General features: G+C 35.6%; 1 protein-coding gene across 1 annotated transcript in view; it reads right to left on the reverse strand.

The window, feature by feature from the left end:
• The window catches only part of LOC136855877 (apolipophorins-like), a 62,406-nt gene extending 48,132 nt beyond the window's left edge, over positions 1 to 14,274 (reverse strand). The window contains 2 exon segments of the mRNA XM_067133286.1: positions 10,611 to 10,700; positions 14,085 to 14,274. Coding sequence (XP_066989387.1) covers positions 10,611 to 10,700; positions 14,085 to 14,148 — 154 coding nt within the window. The 5' untranslated portion in view covers positions 14,149 to 14,274.
• Between the last annotated feature and the right edge of the window lie 9,138 nt (positions 14,275 to 23,412).

The following is a 23,412-nucleotide window of genomic DNA, read 5'->3' on the forward strand; positions in this document are numbered from 1 at the left end:
ATCAAGGTTCTCTTGAAAATGGCATGTCAAACATATAGCTGTCCCTTACGAAAACTCTGTGAGATTCAAGATTCGCAACCACCACAGCCAGAGAGAGAGAGAGAGAGAGAGAGAGAGAGAGAGAGAGAGAGAGAGAGAGAGAGAGAGAGAGAGAGAGAGAGAGAGAGAGAGAGAGAGCAATTTTCAAGTCATTCATACACTGGGACCTCTTTCTAGCATGAAGGACAAAAGAAGAAGAAGAAGAAGAGAGTTTACTCAGTGCAAAAGAGGACAGTCTGGTGATAAGGGAATGTTCGGATGACAATAAATTTACAAACGGTTATCTTTGGGGAAGGGGGGGGTCATGACTCCTGATAAATGAAGAATACATTTTCAATACATTCCCGGAGGAAATGAACATAAGAATATATTCTCAGTACATTCCTGGAGGAAATGAAATAACAATATATTCTCATTACATTCCTGATACAAAGAATTCATGGGAAAAATTTTTTAATTCACAAGAAAAACACATAACACCGTAATGAATTTCCAATGAGGCATAAATCCGTGACTGCCAGGTAAATAAATCACTTTAAGGCAACAGGGGTTTAACTGGATTTTAATGGGGTACCTAAAGTTGGGGAACTGGAACCTGGCCCTCTCACTAGTGAGGCAAGCATCATAACCACTAGACCAAAAGATAACAAGATACCATGTATATGTATATATATATATATATATATATATATATATATATATATATATATATATATATATATATATATATATATATATATGTATATACAACTTCATCCTCTAAATAGAACTGACATAAAAATAAATCTGGATAACCCAGACTCCCAAACAGGAAACAAGATAAGTGTGGGTGTACCTAAAACAATTAATAATTCTCACACTTGACACATAATTAACCAGACCAAGTCCGAAGCGAGCGCATGCGCACGCCCGCAGACACAAAGTGCATATATACGCCTCCCCACTTAGCAACAAGCACCCAGTCTCTCTCTCTCTCTCTCTCTCTCTCTCTCTCGGGTCAACAGTTGACCTGGTGTCTTTTTTATACTCGGTAACAGCTGATGTCGCACCGGAGGAGGGGGAGGAGGACACGCGTGCTTTGGGTGCTCCCGTTCCTTTGTTGTTTGGGGCCGACGGAGGGGGGGGGGGGAATTCCATGGTCTTATTTAGTCAAGCCATAGGGGGAGGAAGTATGGAAACAAAGAAGGTGAAAATAACATCTGAAACTGAATGAATAACATATGATATACCTAATAAATATAGTACACTGTGGAGGGTGTTGAAGCAATATGATGTAGACTCATTTCTAGGTGGACATGACATGTGGAGAAAATGGGATACATGGAAAAAGTTGAAGCATTAACAATTTAAAATAAAACTAACACAATGTGGAAGACTTTGAAGGTACATGATGTCAGCAATGATAAAGTTTTATGATGAAAGAGAAGCTTTTGCTGAAATATGCAACAGGGAGAGTGACTGGTTTGGTAACAAAGCTGGATTTAATGTGTTTAAAGGCATCCGAGCAGTATGGCAATGTTTCAAGGAACATCATTCCAGTTTCATACAATAAATAAATAAAAGTAGTTATGTTGACTTGAGATATATGATTGTACATCAAATTTTCAAAGTAATAACTAATATTCTAAATACTTTCTCCTCACATTCACAAAATGGGGATGTGTGTGTGTGTGTGTGTGTGTGTGTGTGTACTCTCAAGAACCAGAATGAAATAATCAGATATATATACCTAGTGGTTTCGTATATTTTATATACAAAGACAGAGAGAAACATTACAACTGCCACACCACACACACAAACTGAGACTCCCCACAACTCCTCAACAATAATTAGGACGAAGACCAACACCAACGCCCGAAAGAAAAGTCACTAGAAGTCGACCTCTAATGAGCATACGATCCAGACTCCAGAGTCTCTCTCTCTCTCTCTCTCTCTCTCTCTCTCTCTCCAGGAACACTTCTTACATGTCTGTGGTCACCCGACACCTTGTTAGCGCACGATTCTGATGACAGGCAGCGCACTGATTAAAAGACATCTCAGTGCTGAGACAAACCAGATGACTTCGGCGAAGCTTAACGAAGAGCATAACGAGACTGGGTCCAGATCTGATGACCAGAGATTAAAGGGTGAGAAGGGAAGAAGAAGTATTCGAGAAGCTAGAGGCAGGGGGCAGTGTCATCTCCTAAGGTGAGATGTGGTCAAGTTAAGTGGAACGTTACATAAGAAGGTCAACTATAAGACTGGCAGGAATAATTAGATAATTAACATAATGGAAGGCAGCCAAATGTAAAAATCCATATAAATAGAAAGTATAAATGCAACAGGTTTTGGTCAAGACATAGGCTAACTGACAGACAAAACACGAACATGTATTTAACCGTCGTTGCAATGTACAGGTCTGTGTGTGTTGAACATACTTATCAGAATCCATTCTCAAGCTTTCGACATTCAGAGAGAGAGAGAGAGAGAGAGAGAGAGAGAGAGAGAGAGAGAGAGAGAGAGAGATTATAACTTTGCATACCACATCAATGAGCCAAGAAGCACAAATCTAAAATACGAAGGAACAAACCAACATATTACAATACTCTATCTTTGTCGGTCACACGGGTACGGGGCAAGCAACCTCATCCCAAAATCAACACTCAAAACAGAGGAGGTCAGGGGTCAACAATTTCCGGAAGTTCCCCTCACGAGAATTCTGTTCTGATGCAAGAGGGGAGACGAGTGTGTTTATCACCTCTGCTTTGTTGGTAAAAATGACTGAAAACCCGTCAAAGTTATGAAGGTTTATAGCTGGCATACAACTCTTAGAAGGGCACGTGCTTGCAGTGAGCCTTGTGGGGGGCACTGTAGATACACTACATGTTATTGCCGACTCCATACTTAGACCACTAGCTGCAGTGGTCCTTTTCAAAATGAAAATAATTTTTCGAATATTTAAGTACATTAACAATGACAAAAATAATAAGAAAAAACTCAGGAACAGAGAGAGAGAGAGAGAGAGAGAGAGAGAGAGAGAGAGAGAGAGAGAGAGAGAGAGAGAGAGAGAGAGAGAGTACACAAGTTCAAACGACCAGAGGAAGTACCACCATTGCACTTAATCCCACCAATGACAAACGGGTGACTGGTACCTAGGTAACAGGTTCTTTTGGTACACGAGAGAGAGAGAGAGAGAGAGAGAGAGAGAGAGAGAGAGAGAGAGAGAGAGAGAGAGAGAGAGAGAGAGAGAGTCCAACTAATGGCACAAAACTTTCGTGGTACAATACTGCATGCAATATTCATGAGGCAATAACTCACTCACATGCCTTAACGTCACCCATTATTGCTCCTCATATCAGCCTCCTAAGGATTGGTATTTCTTTTAAAAGACTGAAGGACTTGAGCCTCGCAGCTTATATCGCCCTCCTAAGGCCTGTTGCGAGTCCAGCAAGGCTCATTTTCCTAACATATGACGGGAATACAACCATACGTACACTCGACCCTCCCCGGGTCCGACTTAGGCTACACTAGATTCGCCCCTTGGATAACGGCGTGACGTCATCACGCTGGGGAAGGGAGTGGGGGAGGGGAGGGCGATGGATCTTGTTATCCCCACCTTCTGGATGCTATTTTTAGCACAGTCAGCAAGTGATGCTTAGTACTCTGTAAATTGCAAAGTCCTTTTGCAGTTTTGTACACCTCTTTTTTTCCTCACAATGAGTGAAACTGCATAAAATGGTCTGTGAAAAATATTTATATATGTAATCTTTGTAACCAAGATCGACAGAAGTGCTGGTTATAAACTGTGCAAAGTAATATTTCAATTTTCTATTTTTGCGTATAACGAAATGGGCAATTATCTTAAAGCACATTTGAATTGTTCTGAAAAGCACTCGATGATATTAGGCAAAGTATTACTTCAAATACTTTCCGTTTATGTTGTAATAAAGCATTATTAAAGAACATCAATATTCACATGAAAAAAAAACTCAATTTAAAAGTAAAAATTGTCTTTAATACAAGAATTAAATGTTACACACAGAACAGGCTAACATTTTCTAAGATCGAACAAAAACTACTATATTTTGTTGTGGCTAAAGAACATACCATATTTTTCATGAGCAGCAACAAAATACAATCTTCTTCATAAGTTCTTCTATCAACTGCATTGCTTATACTTCCACTGTACCAAAGAATTGTAATGGCTTACTGTGTACTATGCTGCACTATACATCATCAAAGTCATAAGTGTTATCATGAACCCTGTTGTATTTTTTTTTTGTATCGTATGTACTGTACTGTAGGAATGGTTTACTGCAATCATTCTGGGCTGGAAAGCACTGCAACTGCTCTTGTACTAAGCTATAATGTAAATTGACCTATTAAACAACACTGTCTTGAAATGCACTCTACTGTACTGTACTCAGCTCTACTGAACTGCATTGCACAGTAATTTATGTATAGTACTGTACTTTGATGTACTTCAGCTAGCTATATTTTAATGCACTGGGCTGGATTGTCTTGTGCTGTACTGTGCAACCTGTACTCTACTACACTGAACTGTAGTGTTTTGTACCCTAACCTTTTCTACTATACTTCCTGTACTGTAATGTACTGTTGTAGTGCACTGATTCTTAAAAACAACAGGCACACCACTCCAACAACTACTGGACAACCTAAGGATGATTTCACTACTTGGGTCTCCCATAACAATGTACGAATACACGGCACATCCTTTATCAAGGGCAGTCTATAGGGGAAGAGAGAGTGTATACACTATTACAGAGTAGAACGATAAAGCCTCTGGGTGACTAAACGGTGCACTCACGGCTATCAGCAGGGAGTTAGATAACCAGCCGTGTGGAAATAGCAGAAGACCAAGGGGCCTGGATATGCCACAGAGATACAAGTACACTTCAGTACTTTAAATTCAGATGTCAGGCTTCCCTTCGAGTTTAACCAGTGTATACATTCACACAAAGGTGGGAGAAATATAAACTGGACTCAAGAGATGCCTCCAATATGGGTGTATTCCGAAATTCGTCCAGTTCACACTCTACAGACGAGAAGGAGATTCTCCAAAGGTTGGCAGCGTTTTCTGACTGACAAGAGCTTGAGGAATGACACCAAACTATATCTGGATCTATTATCATGTTTTGATGTTGTTGAAAGACAGATGTTGTGTTTGGATTTCAACCATGTCTTACACTGCATTTATAAGGACTGTGGAATATATGAAAACAAAGTTTGTCTAGAAACTATCCAAACGGGGTGGTTTTTGTAAACCACCATCCTGTAATGTTAATAAAGTTGTTCATGACTTTTCTGAATACCCTCTAACAAGATGAGAGGAATACTATCTTTTGGAATTGACAATTACTTCAAACCAAAACCTAATAATAATAATAATAATAATAATAATAATAATAATAATAATAATAATAATAATAATAATAATAATGATAATAATAATCATTGATTCCATTTGTCAGTTTGTTGGGCGGATTACATGAAAACTATTGGACAGATTTTCACCAAATTTTATGCAAAGCTTCACCATCATCTATGAAACAACCAATCAGATTTTGGTGTAAAACAGAATAGTGTCTAGAATTTAGGCCAAAGGCCAAGTGCTGAGACCTATCAGGTCATTCAGCTCTGAAACTGAAATTGACAGTAAATGGTCTGAAAGGTGTAACAGGAGGAAAACCTCAAAGCAGTTGCACTATGAACCAATTGTTAGGAGAGGGTTGAGTAAAGTTAGAGGGAAGAGAGAGAATATGAACGGTGGTACAGTAAAAGGAATGAAAGGGGTTGCAGCTAGGGGCCTAAGGAAGGGACGCTGCAAAGGGCACTACCCTTCTAAGGGGCATCTAAGAGATAACCAACCAGATTTTGGTGTGAATCCACTTCTGGATTAAGATCCAGACTACTGTTCTATCCAGCCTTTAGCTGAAGTTGGCTGGTACCAAGGGTATAGGGTAGGGTATTGGGAGTCTGTGGCCAGAGGCCCCCTTACAGTTGACTGTGTGATGGGTTTCTGCCCTTCCCCGGCTGGGCACTGAGGTCGAATGGATGACCTTGGTCAAGTGGGAGAGTTTGAGGGCGTTTGAGAGGTACTGGGGTTTCAATGTATTATTATTATTATTATTATTATTATTATTATTATTATTATTATTATTATTATTATTATTATTATTATTCATGAAATGCATATGAAATTATTAGATATGTTGAAACTATTATTATTATTATTATTATTATTATTATTATTATTATTATTATTATTATTATTATTATTATTATTATTATTTATTCATATAATACATCCAAACCTATTTGATATTTTAAAACAATTATTAATATTATTTTTATTATTATTTACAATCTCATAGGACTGATGAGGAACTACTATTATTATTATTATTATTATTATTATTATTATTATTATTATTATTATTATTATTATTATTATTATTATTATTAATCCTGGAATAGGACTAAGCACTGTCTTTTTGTTAAAAATACACAAAGAACGCTATCAAAAATGTTTACACAATAAAAAAAATATTCAAAATAAAAAACTGACTTCAATGCTAACAAACTCAAGGGCAAAGATTCTCTCTTACTGATGTAGCCACAAACAAACAAACACATCGAAGCAATCAAAAGTTTACACATACACAGAAGTGAGTGAAACATATGGTAGAGTGCTTGGTCGACAATATACTATCAGTCAACAGCACTTACTTCTCTCTCTCTCTCTCTCTCTCTCTCTCTCTCTCTCTCTCTCTCTCTCTCTCTCTCTGTGAAACATATGCTACCATGCTCAAGGCTTACTGTGCTTGGGCGACAATAGTCTATCAGTCAATAACATGTACTTCTCTCTCTCTCTCTCTCTCTCTCTCTCTCTCTCTCTCTCTCTCTCTCTCTCTCTCTCAAAAGAAACCAACAGAGGCACCTACGATGCACTTTACACCAATTACCTCGTCGAGGCGCTCCCGTTCTTACGTATCTTTTCATCTTGTCATTTTCAAACCAACAATAGTCACCTACCAACCAGGTACTATTCGCTGACTTGGTCAGAGAAGCCATATTGAATTTTTGAAGAGGTGTGTCAACGGGATTTCTTCCCTCGCCAAGAAAAGAGAGAGAGAGAGAGAGAGAGAGAGAGAGAGAGAGAGAGAGAGATTCACGTTTTCGACAGCACTGAACCTTATTTTCAAAAAGTTAATGTGACAAGGTAAAAGCTACTGTTCCCAAACGAGAGAGAGAGAGAGAGAGAGAGAGAGAGAGAGAGAGAGAGAGAGAGAGAGAGAGAGAGAGGGGGTGGGGGGGAGAACGCAACTCCACCATCCGGTCCAATTACCTCAAACTGAAAATAACAAAGGACAATAACAGCGTAATTTGACCACGCTAGCTTTCCCTCCCTTCCCCTCGCAGCGGCATTTCGGACCACAGGAAGGAGCACAGAGAAAGGAGAGAGAAAATAGAAAGGAAGGAGAAAACCCAACAGAAACAGAAAGAAGGAAAGAGAGAAAGAAAAGAGAAGCAGCAATTCGGAACTTCTGTTTACAAACTGGTAAGGATTACGAAGCTTTCATGTACCGAGGAAGGTTACAAGACTTCATAAGGTGTCATATTGTACATCGCTCTTAATATATGGCTCAGTTTATCAATGAAAGTTTCATTTAACAGTCAAAAAGAAACGCCTTTCACTTTACACTTTGACAAAAACAACACCATACAAGCACTTTCATACAACACAAGTCATATGCATACATGAACTTTCATTAAAAGTAGGTCGAACTGTAAGGAAACTTAATTTTAGGTCAAGCATACTAGTATTCGAACTCCACGTAGGTCACACTACGAAAACGATTCAACGCTTCGATACAAGTCAACTTACAAATGTACTGTACCTAGCTAAGATCAAAGTATTCGTGTACACTGAGTCAGTGTAAATCAAACTACGTATTAATTGAGAATTCGTCGAATTACGTGAGCTAAACCAGATGACCTCTACAACAATACAACGTAGGACCAACAGAACAGAATATAGAATTTAGGCCAGAGGCCAAGCGCTGGGACCTATGAGGTCATTCAGCGTTATAAGGGAAACTGACATTCAGTGAGAAGGTTTGAGAGGTGTAACAGGAGGAAAACCTCAAAGCAGTTGCACTAGGAAACAATTTTTAGAGGGGCTGGAAGGTCAAATGGAAGAAAGAGAATATGAACGGAGGTGCAGTAAAAGGAATGCCAGGGGCCGACGGGACGCTGCAAAGACCCTTAAGTAATGCCTACAGTGCACCACATGAGGTGCAATGACAGCACTACGGGGTAACGTAAGCCGAACCACATATTGAAATGTGTCAAACTCGACCTGAATTCAGTTAAAACACAAATATGCCAAATTAAAAGAAATCATTTTATTAAATCTAGGTCACCCTGCAGAAGCCTTCAGCTTAGTGACTGAAAAACCTTCAACATACAGAAAAAACCGAGAATAAAACAAAACACAAAAAAACATCCATCAGGCCAATTTTATAATGTCGTGTTATTCCTGGATATGCCATGTGCCCAGGGAAGTATCGACAATGTTTTTTTTTTTTATCACAGATGACAAGAGGGACCTTTTATTTCGTTTATCTTTTACTATTTATAGTTTTCGCATTTATAAATATTTTCGGGAGCCCTTTTTAATGTAATTCTAGTTTCTAGACGTCTTGAAAAACTAGACCTACTTTGTGTTAATAATGTCTTAATAATGATGAAAATAATAATCTTCAGTTACATATAATTATTTACATTCAGAACTGCCACGTCCCTTGGGACGAAGAGACACTTTGCAAAAAATAAAAATAACATTTCTTCAAGATATTATGAAGTACTTTATAAATAATTGGGAAATATTTACGCCACAATCTGTAGCATTGCTATGAAGTTTGCTGCGATAATAATAATAATAATAATAATAATAATAATAATAATAATAATAATAATAATAATAATAATAATAATAATAATAATAATAATAATAATAATTTATTATTATTATGATTGTAATTTACTACTATAAATAAACTGGTAGACCATTACTGAAGATTTCATGGTAGACTTTTCTTAAAATTGCATAATTATGCACAAGTATTTTCAATTTCCAATCATTATTATTATTATTATTATTATTATTATTATTATTATTATTATCATTATTATTATTATTATTATTATTATTATTATTATTATTATTATTATCAAGCTTCACTGCCAACTAATTACAACAAAAAAACGGATATAAAATAAAGATTATAAAGGGCCTCCAATAGCAACATATACACAGACAACATAACTACACTTAGCAGCCTGGATAAATATAGATGAAAACGATGGCAATGCTGTTAAGATCTTTGACAGGGGAGTTTTGGGAACAAGGGCCAATAATATTCAGCAAGCTGGCCCCCAAAAACTCTCCCAGGAAGTGGGACAACCTTGAGAAATTCTAAGAGGCAAGAAAGACGTGTCTGTTAAACGAAAATTACAGTCTGCAGCTCAAAAATGATTGGGTTCTGTTTATAAGAAAATTACAGACTGTAGCTCACAAAGACGTGGGTTCAGTTTGAACGAAAATCAGCTGACTGAATGTGGCAAATACCACATGGGTTCAGTTTGATGAACTAATTACAGGCTGAAGGGTGGACCCCCAAAAATAAACAAGGATGTTAACAGAAGAGAATACACAATTTAGGCCAAAAGGAAGCACTGGGACTTATGACATTCAGCGCTGAAACTGACAGTAAAAAAAGTTTGAAAGGTGTAACAGAAGGAAACCTCGCAGTAGCACCAAGATTCAATTGTTAGGAGAAGGTGGAAAGAGAATATGAACGGAGATACAGTAAAAGGAACGAAAGGGGTTGCAGCTAGGGGCCGAATGGAAGCTGCAGAGAGCCCTGAGTAATGCCTACAGTGCACCGCATGAGGCACACTGATAGCACTACCCTCCTACGGGTCAGGATGGTGAAGATGTAAGATTAAACCTACAGTTTAGGAAGGTTTTCAAGACAACTTACAATTCGTGGAAATTACACTTTTAAAACAGCCTCATAGCACTTATTTGTCACTATACGAAACTTGTTCTTAGTGAGTAGGGCTAGGCCTAAAGTATCAGTTGTTTTCTTAGCCCGTGGAAGGCTAATATAGGCCTACGCATGACGTTCTAATCTAGCCCACGAATTCTATATATACATATATATATATTTTGTGTGTGAGTGTCCGCACGTGCGTGTCGTATTGTTAACATAAGGTATATAATGCTGACAATAATTTTAAAAGAAATAACAATAAAGTTTACGTACATTTGACGAAAGTCAGAAGTTCACTGTATATATATATATATATATATATATATATATATATATATATATATATATATATACACACAGAGAGAGAGAGAGAGAGAGAGAGAGAGAGAGAGAGAGAGAGAGAGAGAGAGAGAAGGACGCACCACAAGCAAGGACACTGGACGAAAGCCACAGCAATATGAACAGCACTAAACCCCACAGGAAACACTTGAAGGATTCTCCAATACTCACCATCACAGTCAACAGGATCCTGATAGCATATCCTGGAGTCGTCCAGCGGGTCCTTCGCTCCATCGTCCTCTGAGGTGATTCCAGATGATCCTGGAATGGAATGGAATTTAATGGAATGATGGAATACAGAATTTAGGCCAAAGGCCTTGTGCTGGAACCTATGAGGTTATTCAGTGCTGAGAGGGAAGTTGAGAATAGAAAGTTTGAAAGGTGTAACAGGAGGAAAACCTTGCAGTTGCACAATGAAAGAAAGAGAATATGAGCGGAGGTACAGTAAAATGAATAAAAGCGATTGCAGCTCGGGGCTGAAGGTACGCAGCAAAGAACCTTAAGTACTGCCTACAGTGCGCCGCATGAGGTGCACTGACGACACTAACCCCCTACGGTAATTCCTGGACTGAGAGAGAGAGAGAGAGAGAGAGAGAGAGAGAGAGAGAGAGAGAGAGAGAGAGAGAGAGAGAGAGAGAGAGATATTACTGGGACTCAATCAAGTGATTTTTATGAAACTTGGTAGACTGTCAAGCCAAGCACTGGTTACTATTTTGGCTATTCAGGTTTTAAGGCAGTGAAAAGCAGTTTGAGTGGTTGGACAGCAAAACAAAGTGGAACTGGGAGAAAACCACACATTTACATTAAGAAGTATTAGCTAAAGAGGTTGGACAGCCAGCTGGCAGAACAGAAGCAAGGCTGGCGGTAAAGTAAAAGCCTAAATAATAATAATAATAATAATAATAATAATAATAATAATAATAATAATAATAATAATAATAATAATAATAAGAATAAGAAGAAGAAGAAGAAGAAGAAGAAGAAGAAGAAGAAGAAGAAGAAGAAGAAGAAGAAGAAGAAGAAGAAGAAGAAGAAGAAGAAGAAGAAGAAGAAGAAGAAGAAGAAGTTGGCAGATTAGGTCAATGAAAAATAATAATTTTCAGGAGGAAAACGTATGTTCTGTTATTGCTAACAAGAGCTAGTTGCATAAACAAGCATTTTTGTTGAACAGGCAAAATACCCCCTGCCTTTAATTACAGACGATATTACAGAAGTACAAATGTGGATTTCATTTTCAATTAGAAAAAATTCAGTAACCATCCAATCTTACAGAATTCCTGAATTCATTGAAATATGTCGCCGTTATCGAGTTTTTAGAGTAGATACGTTTTAGCTGAAAGATTCTCACCTGTGTTGAGTCTAACCTCACCTTACTAGAGAGAGAGAGAGAGAGAGAGAGAGAGAGAGAGAGAGAGAGAGAGAGAGAGAGAGAGAGAGAGAGAGAGAGAGAGAGGAAAAGGCGGTAAACAAATAAATATGAGGGAGAGATAATTTATGCGAAAACATGACGGAGAGACAACTTATATGAAAAGGTGATAAATCAAAAATATGAGATAAAAATTATAGGAAAAGGCGATAAACAAATAAACACGAATGCGAAACAAGTTATAGGAAGAGGAGACAAATAAATGAATACGAAAGAGTGACAATTCATAGGAAAAGATGATAAATAAGTAAAAATGAAGGAATGGAAAATAAAAAGGGATACACTTGAAATTCGGGAGGAGTCATCATTTAGCAGAGGAAGCAAGGAATGAATTTGCTCCTCACTCAAGCATTTGGGTGGACCTTCGTTCCACAACTGCTCTAGGCAAACTGTTCTAGAACTCCTAGCAAAGTGAGTAGTTTTAAGCCTGATGCTGGAAAACGAAAACTGACTGTAAGGTCAATTTTTGGAGTTGAGAGTGACATTTTTTTTTTTTTTTTGAGTTTTTAAAATACATTCGCTAATTTTCAGACGGTGACCAAGATTAGTACAGGCCTGAATCTCTATCAGCTTTCTCTTCTCTCTCTCTCATTAACAAGCGAGAGAGAGAGAGAGAGAGAGAGAGAGAGAGAGAGAGAGAGAGAGAGAGAGAGAGAGAGAGAGAGAGAGAGTCCAATTTAATCAACTTGAAAAAAACACACACAGTAATAATACTTCCCCGTAATAATTATCAAAACAAACACACACATTTTCATATTTTCCGTGAGTGTTTGATGATTCTCTCTCTCTCTCTCTCTCTCTCTCTCTCTCTCTCTCTCTCTCTCTCTCTCTCTCTCTCTCTCTAAACCTTCTCGGAAACCTTACGTAGGTGTGAGAATGACTAAAAGGAAATGCACTGGGCATTGATGAGAGGCCCAGGCTTCAATGCCCCGCCGTGCCCTGAGCATTGAGGTTGCGTGACGTGACGCAAAGCATGCATGCGCGAAATACTCGATATCGTTGATTTTCGGGAAGGAATTTTTTGGGGGGATGGAACACGTACACTGGAAGAGAATTCCGAAGCGTAGAGATTAGAGGTGTCGCAAACAGGATTTTATTTGTCGCAAATACGAGTTAATTTGTCACAGATAAAACGAAGACAGATGACATATACAGTCCTCTGGGTTAACAAGAACAGAATGTTAATATTATTGACATTGTAACAAATAAAAGAAATTATTATTATTATTATTATTATTATTATTATTATTATTATTATTATTATTATTATTATTATTACTGAAACACAAAATCGATGTATAATAATAATAATTAAAAACCATCTATTCATATCCTGTACTTATAACAAATAAATAAACACCTTAAACCAAATAGAAATCCCCCAGAATGCATTAAAATGTCCTAACATTAACACAGTGAAACTTGAGCTCTGGAATTTCCTATCTTCTTCCGTGCTCCCACAGACTGAAGATATTACTTGGAGCACGCATAGACAACTCGAAATGACCTAGAACTTTCTCTTACTTTCTGTTTTCCTAGACAATAATTTGGGTTCAGTAACATTCAACAGATAGGACTTGTTACTCATGTCTAAATTATAAATTATTAGCAAAATATGATCAATTTACCATTAAAATTACCCACTGTTTAATGTAAGTTAAAAAAATGGACAAATTAAGAAAAAATATTGATAGCCACAGATTCACTCCTCGTATTAAAATAAATCATTTTTTTAAATCTCACGAGTTTTTTTAATGTTAACTTGAAACAAAGTGGACGAATTAGGTATACATATTTATAATCATAAATCACTACTCGTCTTAAAATAAATATAAAAAATCTGATCAAATTAACATTAAAATTTCATTTTATTTAACTCAAGTTAAGAAAAAGTGGAGAAAATAACTAATGCATATATACAGATATAAAGATATATATATATATATATATATATATATATATATATATATAATATATATATATATATATATATATATATATATAAACATATAAATTATGTATATATATACAGTATATAAATTATATATATAGTGTATAATATATATATATATATATATATATATATATATATATATATATATATATATATATATATATATATATATATATATATATATATATATATTCATTCAAAAATGCAAAAGTGTAATAATCAACAATACAGAGTTATTAATTTAACAACATTTAAGTCTACTTACCAGCTACGAGCGAAGCCAGAACAAAATAAATTGTTTGAACAAATATTCGACTTTCAACTTTCATCTTCAATTCCTTCTGTGAACATCGAGCCAAAACTGACTGATCCCTTCCCTCGGTGAGTTTCGATCGCGTGTTAAAAAAAAAAAAACTCCTTCCTTTTGGCGCGTTTGTGAAAACTTTTCTGGACTGAGGTGGGTTTTCAAAACACTTCGAAGGGATGTTTTTAAAGAGTTCTGTTCTTGGTTTCACCTTTTAAAGCTTTTTTTTTCTGTATGTGGGTTTTAAAATTGTCTTCGAAGTGAGTTTTTGGAAATTTTCCTTTTGCGAGTTTGTGTAAGTCAGTTACCTAGACACCTAGATGGTTATCATTCATCACTGATCCAGTAATAGAAAAATTTGTTTATATGAGGAAAAAGGTCTTGTATTGAGGTGACACATACATTCTGTAATTACATCACAGAACAGAGAGAGAGAGAGAGAGAGAGAGAGAGAGAGAGAGAGAGAGAGAGAGAGAGAGAGAGAGAGAGAGAGAGAGAGAGAGAGTGCCTCTGGAGGCTTTATAAAAAACCCTTCAGTAATCTCTAAACACCATGATAAGGCCTAAATGACCTAAAATAAATTTGTGGTAAAAAAAAATCTGTAGGGACCCAAACAGTCTTTGGTGTCTCCAAACATATCTTTAGTGGTCCCAAAATCTTTGGTGGCCCCAAATAATCTTTAGTGAACCCAAAAAGCTTTAATGACCCCAAAATTTTTTAGTGGCCCCCAAAACTCTTTTAGTGGTCCAAAAATCTTTAGTGGGCCCCAAAAAACTGTTTAGTGACCTAAAAATTTGTTAGTGGCCCCCAAAACTCTTTTAGTGTCCCAAAATTCTTTATTGGACCCCAAAAAACTGTTTGGTGACCTAAAAAAAAAATCTAGTGGCCTAAAAATTTTAGTGGTCCCAAAGCATTGGACCCCACAAAACTGTTTAGTGACCTACAAATACATTTTTGTGGCCCAAAAACTTTAGTTATCCCAAAAATCTTTAGTGGACCCAAAAAAAAAAAAACTGTTTAGTGACCTACAAAAAAAAGTTGCTGGCCCAAAAAACTTAAGTGGTCCAAAAAATCTTCAGTGGACACCGAAGAGGCCACCACTGGCCACCACACCGAAAAAACAAAGCCACTTGTAGTGGCCACAGGAATATAATCTTCTGTCGCAAACAGAATTACAAAAACATTTTAAAGGGAATTACATCTACGAGATGAACTAAAAAATGTTCTAGTTTTAAAAATGTCTCTCAGAGTGTCCTAAAAATTTTCTAAAATCACAAGAATGTTTTGAAAACAATCCAAGTTCGTAATAATATCTGCCAAATAATTGTGAAAACATTTTGACAATGTTTACGATGGTCACAAACATGTTTTAAAATCACAAGAATGTTTTGAAAACATTTCAACTTCGTAGTAACATCTGCCAAATAATTGTGAAAACATTTTGACAATGTCTGAGAGGGCCATAAAATTGTTTTAAAAACACAAACATTTTTTGAAAACATTCTAAATTCATAATAATATCTGCCAAATAATTGTGAAAACATTTTGACAATGTCTGAGAGGGTCATAAAAATGTCTTAAAAACACAAAAATGTTTTGAAAACAATCTAAGTTCGTAATAACATCTACCAAATAATTGAGAAAACATTTTGAGGCTACGAAAGAGATTAGGAAAGCGTACATTGATCATATTTAGACCTCAAAAGGATTAGATTATATAATATTTAAACATCAAAATAAATTACATTTTCAAGGACCATTAACAATTTCTGAACGAATTCTGAAAATTACTTTAAGATGATAAAACATTTTTTAAACAAATTTAAAAATATTTCAAAAAACATAAAAATGTATCTAAACTAATTACAAAACTTTCTTGAAGTGGAAAGTTGATCTTAGGTGATACAAACATGTTACATTGTTTTTTAAAAACATATGAAACTATAATCAATATTTTGTTTAACAGAAAATGATTCACATGTTATTTGTACAAAATGGGGATAATAAGAGGTAAAATAATGCATTTGTCAAAACTGAATTTAAAAATTTATAATATATTGACGAACAGTTTTCTTGTTACAAAAACTTTCTGCTCTCGTCAAAATCCATTGTAATTTTTCTCAAGAACCTCAAATAACACTATTTGGATCATGTCACCTCTAACCCATTCAGTTCCAACGACCAATAACAGTCGTTCACTGCTGTCGATTCTGTTATTCCAAGAACTTGAACGATTGAACGCACCACCGAATTATCAGTAAGCAATTTCAGTCACTTGGTACCGAGAACCACCACTAAATCAATCCCAGGGGAGAGAGAGAGAGAGAGAGAGAGAGAGAGAGAGAGAGAGAGAGAGAGAGAGAGAGAGAGAGAGAGAGATGGGGGGAGAGTTCGTCCCCCAACAACCAAGACTTAAGCCAACCGCCTACGACGGCACCCGGCTACCGACTGTCACTAAGAGTCACTGACAGGACCTAAGTAGTGCCTGAGTTGAGAGTGTCCTACGGGATCGGGGTGGGATCCCAGGGGTCTCCCAGGGGGTCCAGATGGTGGAGGGTATCCTGCCCTACCTTATGGCATTGAGCAATACCCACTGGCGTACCCCGTCGGGGCTGTGGGAGTGTTCAAAGTGCCCACAGTGGCGCTGATGTCTGATGTCCACGCCAGTGGGTCGTGATTATACCAAGCACAGTCACCCGTCCCTAATCTGCTGGTATATACCCCCCTTTGTCCTCACGCTTATCTCCCTTTGCTCCCTTTTATCTTCGTTCCCATTTTCCTCAGTAAGGGGGGTTAGACTGAGAGAGAGAGAGAGAGAGAGAGAGAGAGAGAGAGAGAGAGAGAGAGAGAGAGAGAGAGAATGATAGTTACTTAGGAACACCACCTTTTCTAATCCATCTATGCTAAAACATTCACCATTTTTACAAACAACTTGTACACAGCCTTCGGCGGGTCTGGTCAGTACCTGGACCTGTGGCCATTAAGTCTTAGAAACTGTCAACGTGCCTTAGGAGACGGATATGAGCGGCCGCGGGCCACAATGGAACCCTTGACCCCTAACACAGTCACGTGTGATTGTTTTGTAGTCTACTGATGCGCATGAGATTGTATACGAATCCTGTACGTGTATACGTTTGCATACTCTATTCGCACGTATTTATATTTGTATACTTTATGTGCATGTATCTATGCATGTATTTACTGTAGTGTAAGTACGTCTCCATATGCACGTATCTGTGTACGTGAATACGGAATATGTATGTATTCTTTGGTGTACTGACTGCACGGGTATACGTGTCTCTCTACGTGTATTGTATTTGCATACACCTGTGAATGAGAGTAGTGTAAGTGTATGTACCTGTGTACGTGAGGACTACATGTGTATGTATTTCTCTACGTGTACTGCGCGTGCAAAAATCTACGTACAGTAATAGCAAGTGTTAATGCACGTATTAAACAATTACTTTACCCCACAGTAACCCAAAATTCTCCAATGGTAATGCACGCGTGCAAACGCGCTTGCATTTGCGCGAGAGCGCGACTATAGGATTACACACTTTAGAGAGCATGTGCCCATATATTCTTGAAACATAGATACCTATTATAATATTCCTTACGACAGTCAGCCAAACAAGTAAGCGTTTTCATAAGCATTCAGGCTACTATGTGCTGGAATTATCCTTCTTCAATGTTTTCTGAAACCTATAACACGCCTATTTTCACGAGGCCGTGGCGTTATCACTTAAGGAATTGGGCATATTAACGAAAGAAAGAAAAAGTATTTTAAGAGGATAATTACTTATATTTTTAAGAGGAATATATATATATATATATATATATATATATATATATATATATATATATATATATTATATTATATTCTATATAACTACAGATGGGATATATATATATATATATATATATATATATATATATATATATATATATATAAAGGCAATGCTTTGAAGGAAAGTGCAACAATGGAGTGGCGCTAGGCCTTTCGACTTACTGTCCTTTACTTAGAAGACCGATAGAAATATAAAAATAAGTTTACAAAGAAAGATCATATAAATGACAGATGGGAATTATAAAGGAAAATATGAACCTGGAATCCAACACAGTTAAGAATTAGTAGACCTACCAAGACAGGGGTAAATATTTAAGAAGTTTGACAAAAGGTTAGAAAGATAGTGACCACCAAGAAATGGCCATGGGAAGAATAAGCTGATTACATATGCTATAAGTATATCCCAATAATTCTCCTTATGGAAAACAAAAACAATTTTTGCAAAGTGAACATTTTCACAAAAATATGTTAAACATACAAATACATAGAATATAGCCTATATATAAGGTAACTAATTAGTAATTATGTCAGTGATTTTATCTTTAAGGTCATTCTTGAACATTTTACATACATACAGGGGTTCAAGAATCTGCTATTGTACAGCTTACTTCCAGTTGCAATGTTAACCTTAGCCCTGGCATGTATTATTCGGACCCCTGCATTAGAAAAATGTTCAAGAATGACCTAAAAGATAATATCACTGACTTGATTACTAATTAGTTACCTTATATATATTTTCTATGTATTTGTATGTCTAATATATTTTTTGTGAAAATGTTCACTTTGCAAAAATTGTTGTTTTTCATAAGTAGAATTACCGAGTTGTACTTTTATAACATATGTTATCAGCTTATTCTTTCCACGGTTATTTTTTGGTGGTCATTATCTTTCCCTGTGTAACCTTTTAATTGGCTTGTCCCTGCTTCCAAGCTGTTGGGGCTAATCTTTTGTAAAAACCTCTTAAATACTTACCCTTGTTTTGGTAGGTCTACTAATTCTTCAACTGCGTTGGATTCCAGGTACATATTTTTTCCTTCGTAATCCCCATCTGTCATTTATATGAGCTTTCTTTGTAAACTTATTTTTATATTTCTATCAGCTTGCTAAGTAAAGGACAGTGAGTCGAAAGGCCTAGCACCACTCCATTGTTTCACTTTCCTTCAAAGCATTGCCTTTATTTATATATATTCATCATGTTCCATATTTTCGTGGTTCAGTTTTTATATATATATATATATATATATATATATATATATATATATATATATATATATATATATATAACTATAGATGGACTCTTATAAATGCATATATATATATATATATATATATATATATATATATATATATATATATATATATATATATATATATATCTCTCTCTACTCTCTACACAACTTCTAGATGGTTTCTTTCTCTCTCTCTCTCTCTCTCTCTCTCTCTCTCTCTCTCTCCTCTTAATGTTAACCAGATCTACACCTGTACTATATCACTTAGCAGGTCTTTTAATTAAGTAACCGTTATCCTCTCTAAAATAAGATTCACCTCATTAATGGAACCCCCTCCACCCCAGCGCCCAACCACCCCCCGCCGTCGAGGGGTTAGTGCCGTCAGTGCACTTCACATGGTGCATTGTAGGCATTAACAAAAAAGAAGAGTGTTTGCAGCGTCCCTTCGGCCCAAAGCTACACCCACTTTAAGCCTTTTACTTGACCTCCATTCCCGCTTCCTTTCTACAGTCTTGCTGTCCAACACCTCTAACTATTCGGGTTTTTCTCCCAGTTCCGTCTTTAATATCACTAATATATATATATATATATATATATATATATATATATATATATATATATATATATATATATATATATATATATATATATATATATATTATATACACATATATATATATATATATATATATATATATATATATATATATATATATTATATATATATTATACATATATATATATATATATATATATATATATATATATATATATATATATATATATATATATATATATATATATATATATATATAGAGAGAGAGAGAGAGAGAGAGAGAGAGAGTGAGTCATTACCATAAAGCACCTCATTCCAAATCTTACCATTCATGGCAACATCGAACCCATAGCCTCAGTAAGCATATATCTTGCAATGTGAGATATTCTCTCTCTCTCTCTCTCTCTCTCTCTCTCTCTCTCTCTCTCTCTCGAGTCGAGTTCATATCCACTATAACTACTTACGTTACGGTCGATATTCAAAACGGATTAATCAAAACGGATATTATATATATATATATAATAAAAAAAAATATATATATATATATATATATATATATATATATATATATATATATATATATAATATAATTTTGCTTAATTTACTCTAAATTGCCAAAGATGCACAATTTTTCTTATTTTATATCGAATAAAAAAATTGGCAACCAAATTATGAGGTATAAATTTTTCTTTCAAAATATTCATATTTATAAAGTTTTTAATGAATAAAATAATTACATTAAGTCCATTGTAAAACATGGGATTATCTTTTTATATATATCTATTTAAACTTTCCAAATACGCCTATATGCAAATCCTACAAAAATCTATCAAATTTAGTCATTAAAACGTGAAACTCCGGTTAAAATTGTCACTAAAATATCTAAAAATCTCGTTAAAATGCCTCTAAGTCTATTGGAATCAGATTTTAATTAAGTATTAAAATCGTACACGTATGTTCGTCTTTTTATGTAAAGTATTTTTTTAGTTACAAATTACTGATGTTTTCTACATTGAAATGTAGAGGTCTCTTAATTAACAGATAATAATAATAATTATAATGATAACAAAATGTCATTGAAAACGATACATGTGCAGCATTTAAAGAAAACGTTTATACTATTTCAGGAGAGTCTTACGTAAATCGTAACAAAACTTAAATTTCCTAAGCTCAAATATTTAGAATTAATTAACATCTAACATACTTTTTCAAACTTCATTCCAACAGCATAAGAGAAATTAATAAAAAAATTTTCACCATACCATAAATCAATTCAATTCCTAAGTTATTATGAATACACAGCACTTTTACTCTGTTCTCATAAATCTTGGTTTACTAAAAATAACAATGGCTACAAAAAGACCATTGGTATTCGTCAACCGTTATAAAATTTCATTGCTAATAACAATTAATGGTCATATCCCGCCATTTTAGATGTCTTCTTAGTCTTTGTAACATCCACGGTCACCTTAACAATGTAAGGGTATAACTTAAGTCTATAGTGCCTTGGTGTCCTAATATCAAAGGTCACTTTTGGGTAAAATTCGTTCAGTCTAATTCCTTTCCCATTACCTTTCCACCTCTTTTATCCTTACCTTTACCTTACTCTAACTTCCTCCCCCACTCCCCCTTTCAAGAACAAAGCTAAGACTAGTCTTTGAACAATTCTCAGTGAAACTCCAATGCATTATTAATATAAAGTTTACACGACTGGATAAAAAGTAATATACACTAAAATCATTTAGATTATGGCCAATACCATGTTATAAATTTACTTGAAATACTTTAAAAACCAGAAATAACCAACATTAACCTTCCTTTGGTAAAGCAAAGCTTTGGTTTAAACTCCCCAATAGGCCTAATGGCACTTTTCATTGACACATTACACTGCTAGGAATGGTATGAAAGCCTATCAGTTAATCCACTAATTTCTTTAGGGGAAAACAATACAGTACTTAAATCAGAATATACAGTAACAGTCTATACATATGCCAGGTAAAATAGCAAGGTGAACTGAGAGATGCCTAGGACACATTTAAAAACATGAACTAACTGTCTGAAAGTCAGTATTAGACCAAGAACCAACAGTTATTCTAACCAATATCCAAGCATTTACATGTTCAATACAGTAGAAGCTACTAGCATCAATGGTAGATTTGACACTGTCTGTAATCAACCAAAGCCAGACCACAGGAGACTAGAATAGAATAAAAGATTTAGGCCAAAGGCTAAGCACTGGGACCCATGAGGTCATTCAGCACTGAAAGGAAAATTGACAGTACTGAGGTTTGAAAGGTGTAATGGGAGGAAAACCTGGCAGTTGCACTATGAAACAATTACTGGAGAAGGTGGAAACAATTACTGGAGAAGGTTGCAGTGGAAAGTCAGATGCACCATCTGAGTGCAGAATATACGGGGCAGAGAACAGATAGCCTTGTGCAGTAAGAATGCCTACAGAAATGAATAAGTAGAAGTGTTTTGTTCTTCTCTTTAAAAGTTCAACAGTGTCCTAACCTAAATATCTCTGCCACCATCATTATGAATTTGTGCCACCATCATTATGAGCATGAATATTATCTAAAGTCATCAAATATTATTACAATAAATATACACATCTTTTATTACCACTGTAAAACACCCTGTACCTCCAGGCAATGTAATCACTAATCACTAAACATCCCATTATGCATAAAGGCTGTGTTATACTAATTATGTTTTGTATATCTCTGTATACTTTAAGAAAAAATTAAAACTGCTTTACCTCCAACATCAAATGTGATGGCCTTGTACAGTAAACAGCTTCATTCTTTACTGAATGTCTAACTACCTTGAATACCTGCCTGTTATAGTACAATTATAGTTCTATTTTTTGTTACTTGATAGCAAGAACAAACCATCTCTAAGAAAAACCATTTCACACAACTCTCATTCCTTAAGCAAGATGGATGCTAACTGGAGCAATGAACATGTTTCCAAACGTTATGACATTAAAAAACTCTGACCAAGGGTGTAAAGCTTTGTATCCTTGATACAACACAGAAGAGCATTCTGACATTATCAAGCTGAAAGCCAAGTGTACTAGTTTCCACATTAATTTGGAAGTCTAGTTCCCACATTAACTTGGAAGGGGCTGTGTAAAAGTGCACTTCTTGGTTTTATACTATCACACCAAATTTGTAAAAAGTTCAGTTTTACTACGCTTTCCAATAAATCTGGCATACCAAGAGGTTAATCAAATTCAATGGAGGTGAAATGGTGACTGGTAGAAGCCATAATAATTGTAGGTGCCTCCCCATACAGCCTACTGATCAAGGAGATATTTTACACAGACATGAGGCCAAAGTAATACTTGGTCCTCAAACAAAAATATGTTAAAGAAGACTGTTCAGTACTAGGAAAACACTACTCTAAAATCTTAGCCAAACAGAACCTCCAACTACAGTTTTCAACCAAAATGCCACAAAGGGGCATTTAGTTCAACCTTGCTAGCAATCACGAAGACAAGTCTGCTGGAAGACAACAAAATCATCCATTAATCACACAGCATCCATCCAGGTTTCACATCTACTGTAGGCTATTCTGTGAGGTGGTATTATTTAGTTCTGTCAGTCATCACCCTACTTTATTTCTCACAAATATTACATGGAGCCTTACATC

Source organism: Macrobrachium rosenbergii, chromosome 33 (genome assembly GCF_040412425.1).
Source record: "Macrobrachium rosenbergii isolate ZJJX-2024 chromosome 33, ASM4041242v1, whole genome shotgun sequence".
In the NCBI taxonomy this organism is placed as follows: domain Eukaryota; kingdom Metazoa; phylum Arthropoda; class Malacostraca; order Decapoda; family Palaemonidae; genus Macrobrachium; species Macrobrachium rosenbergii.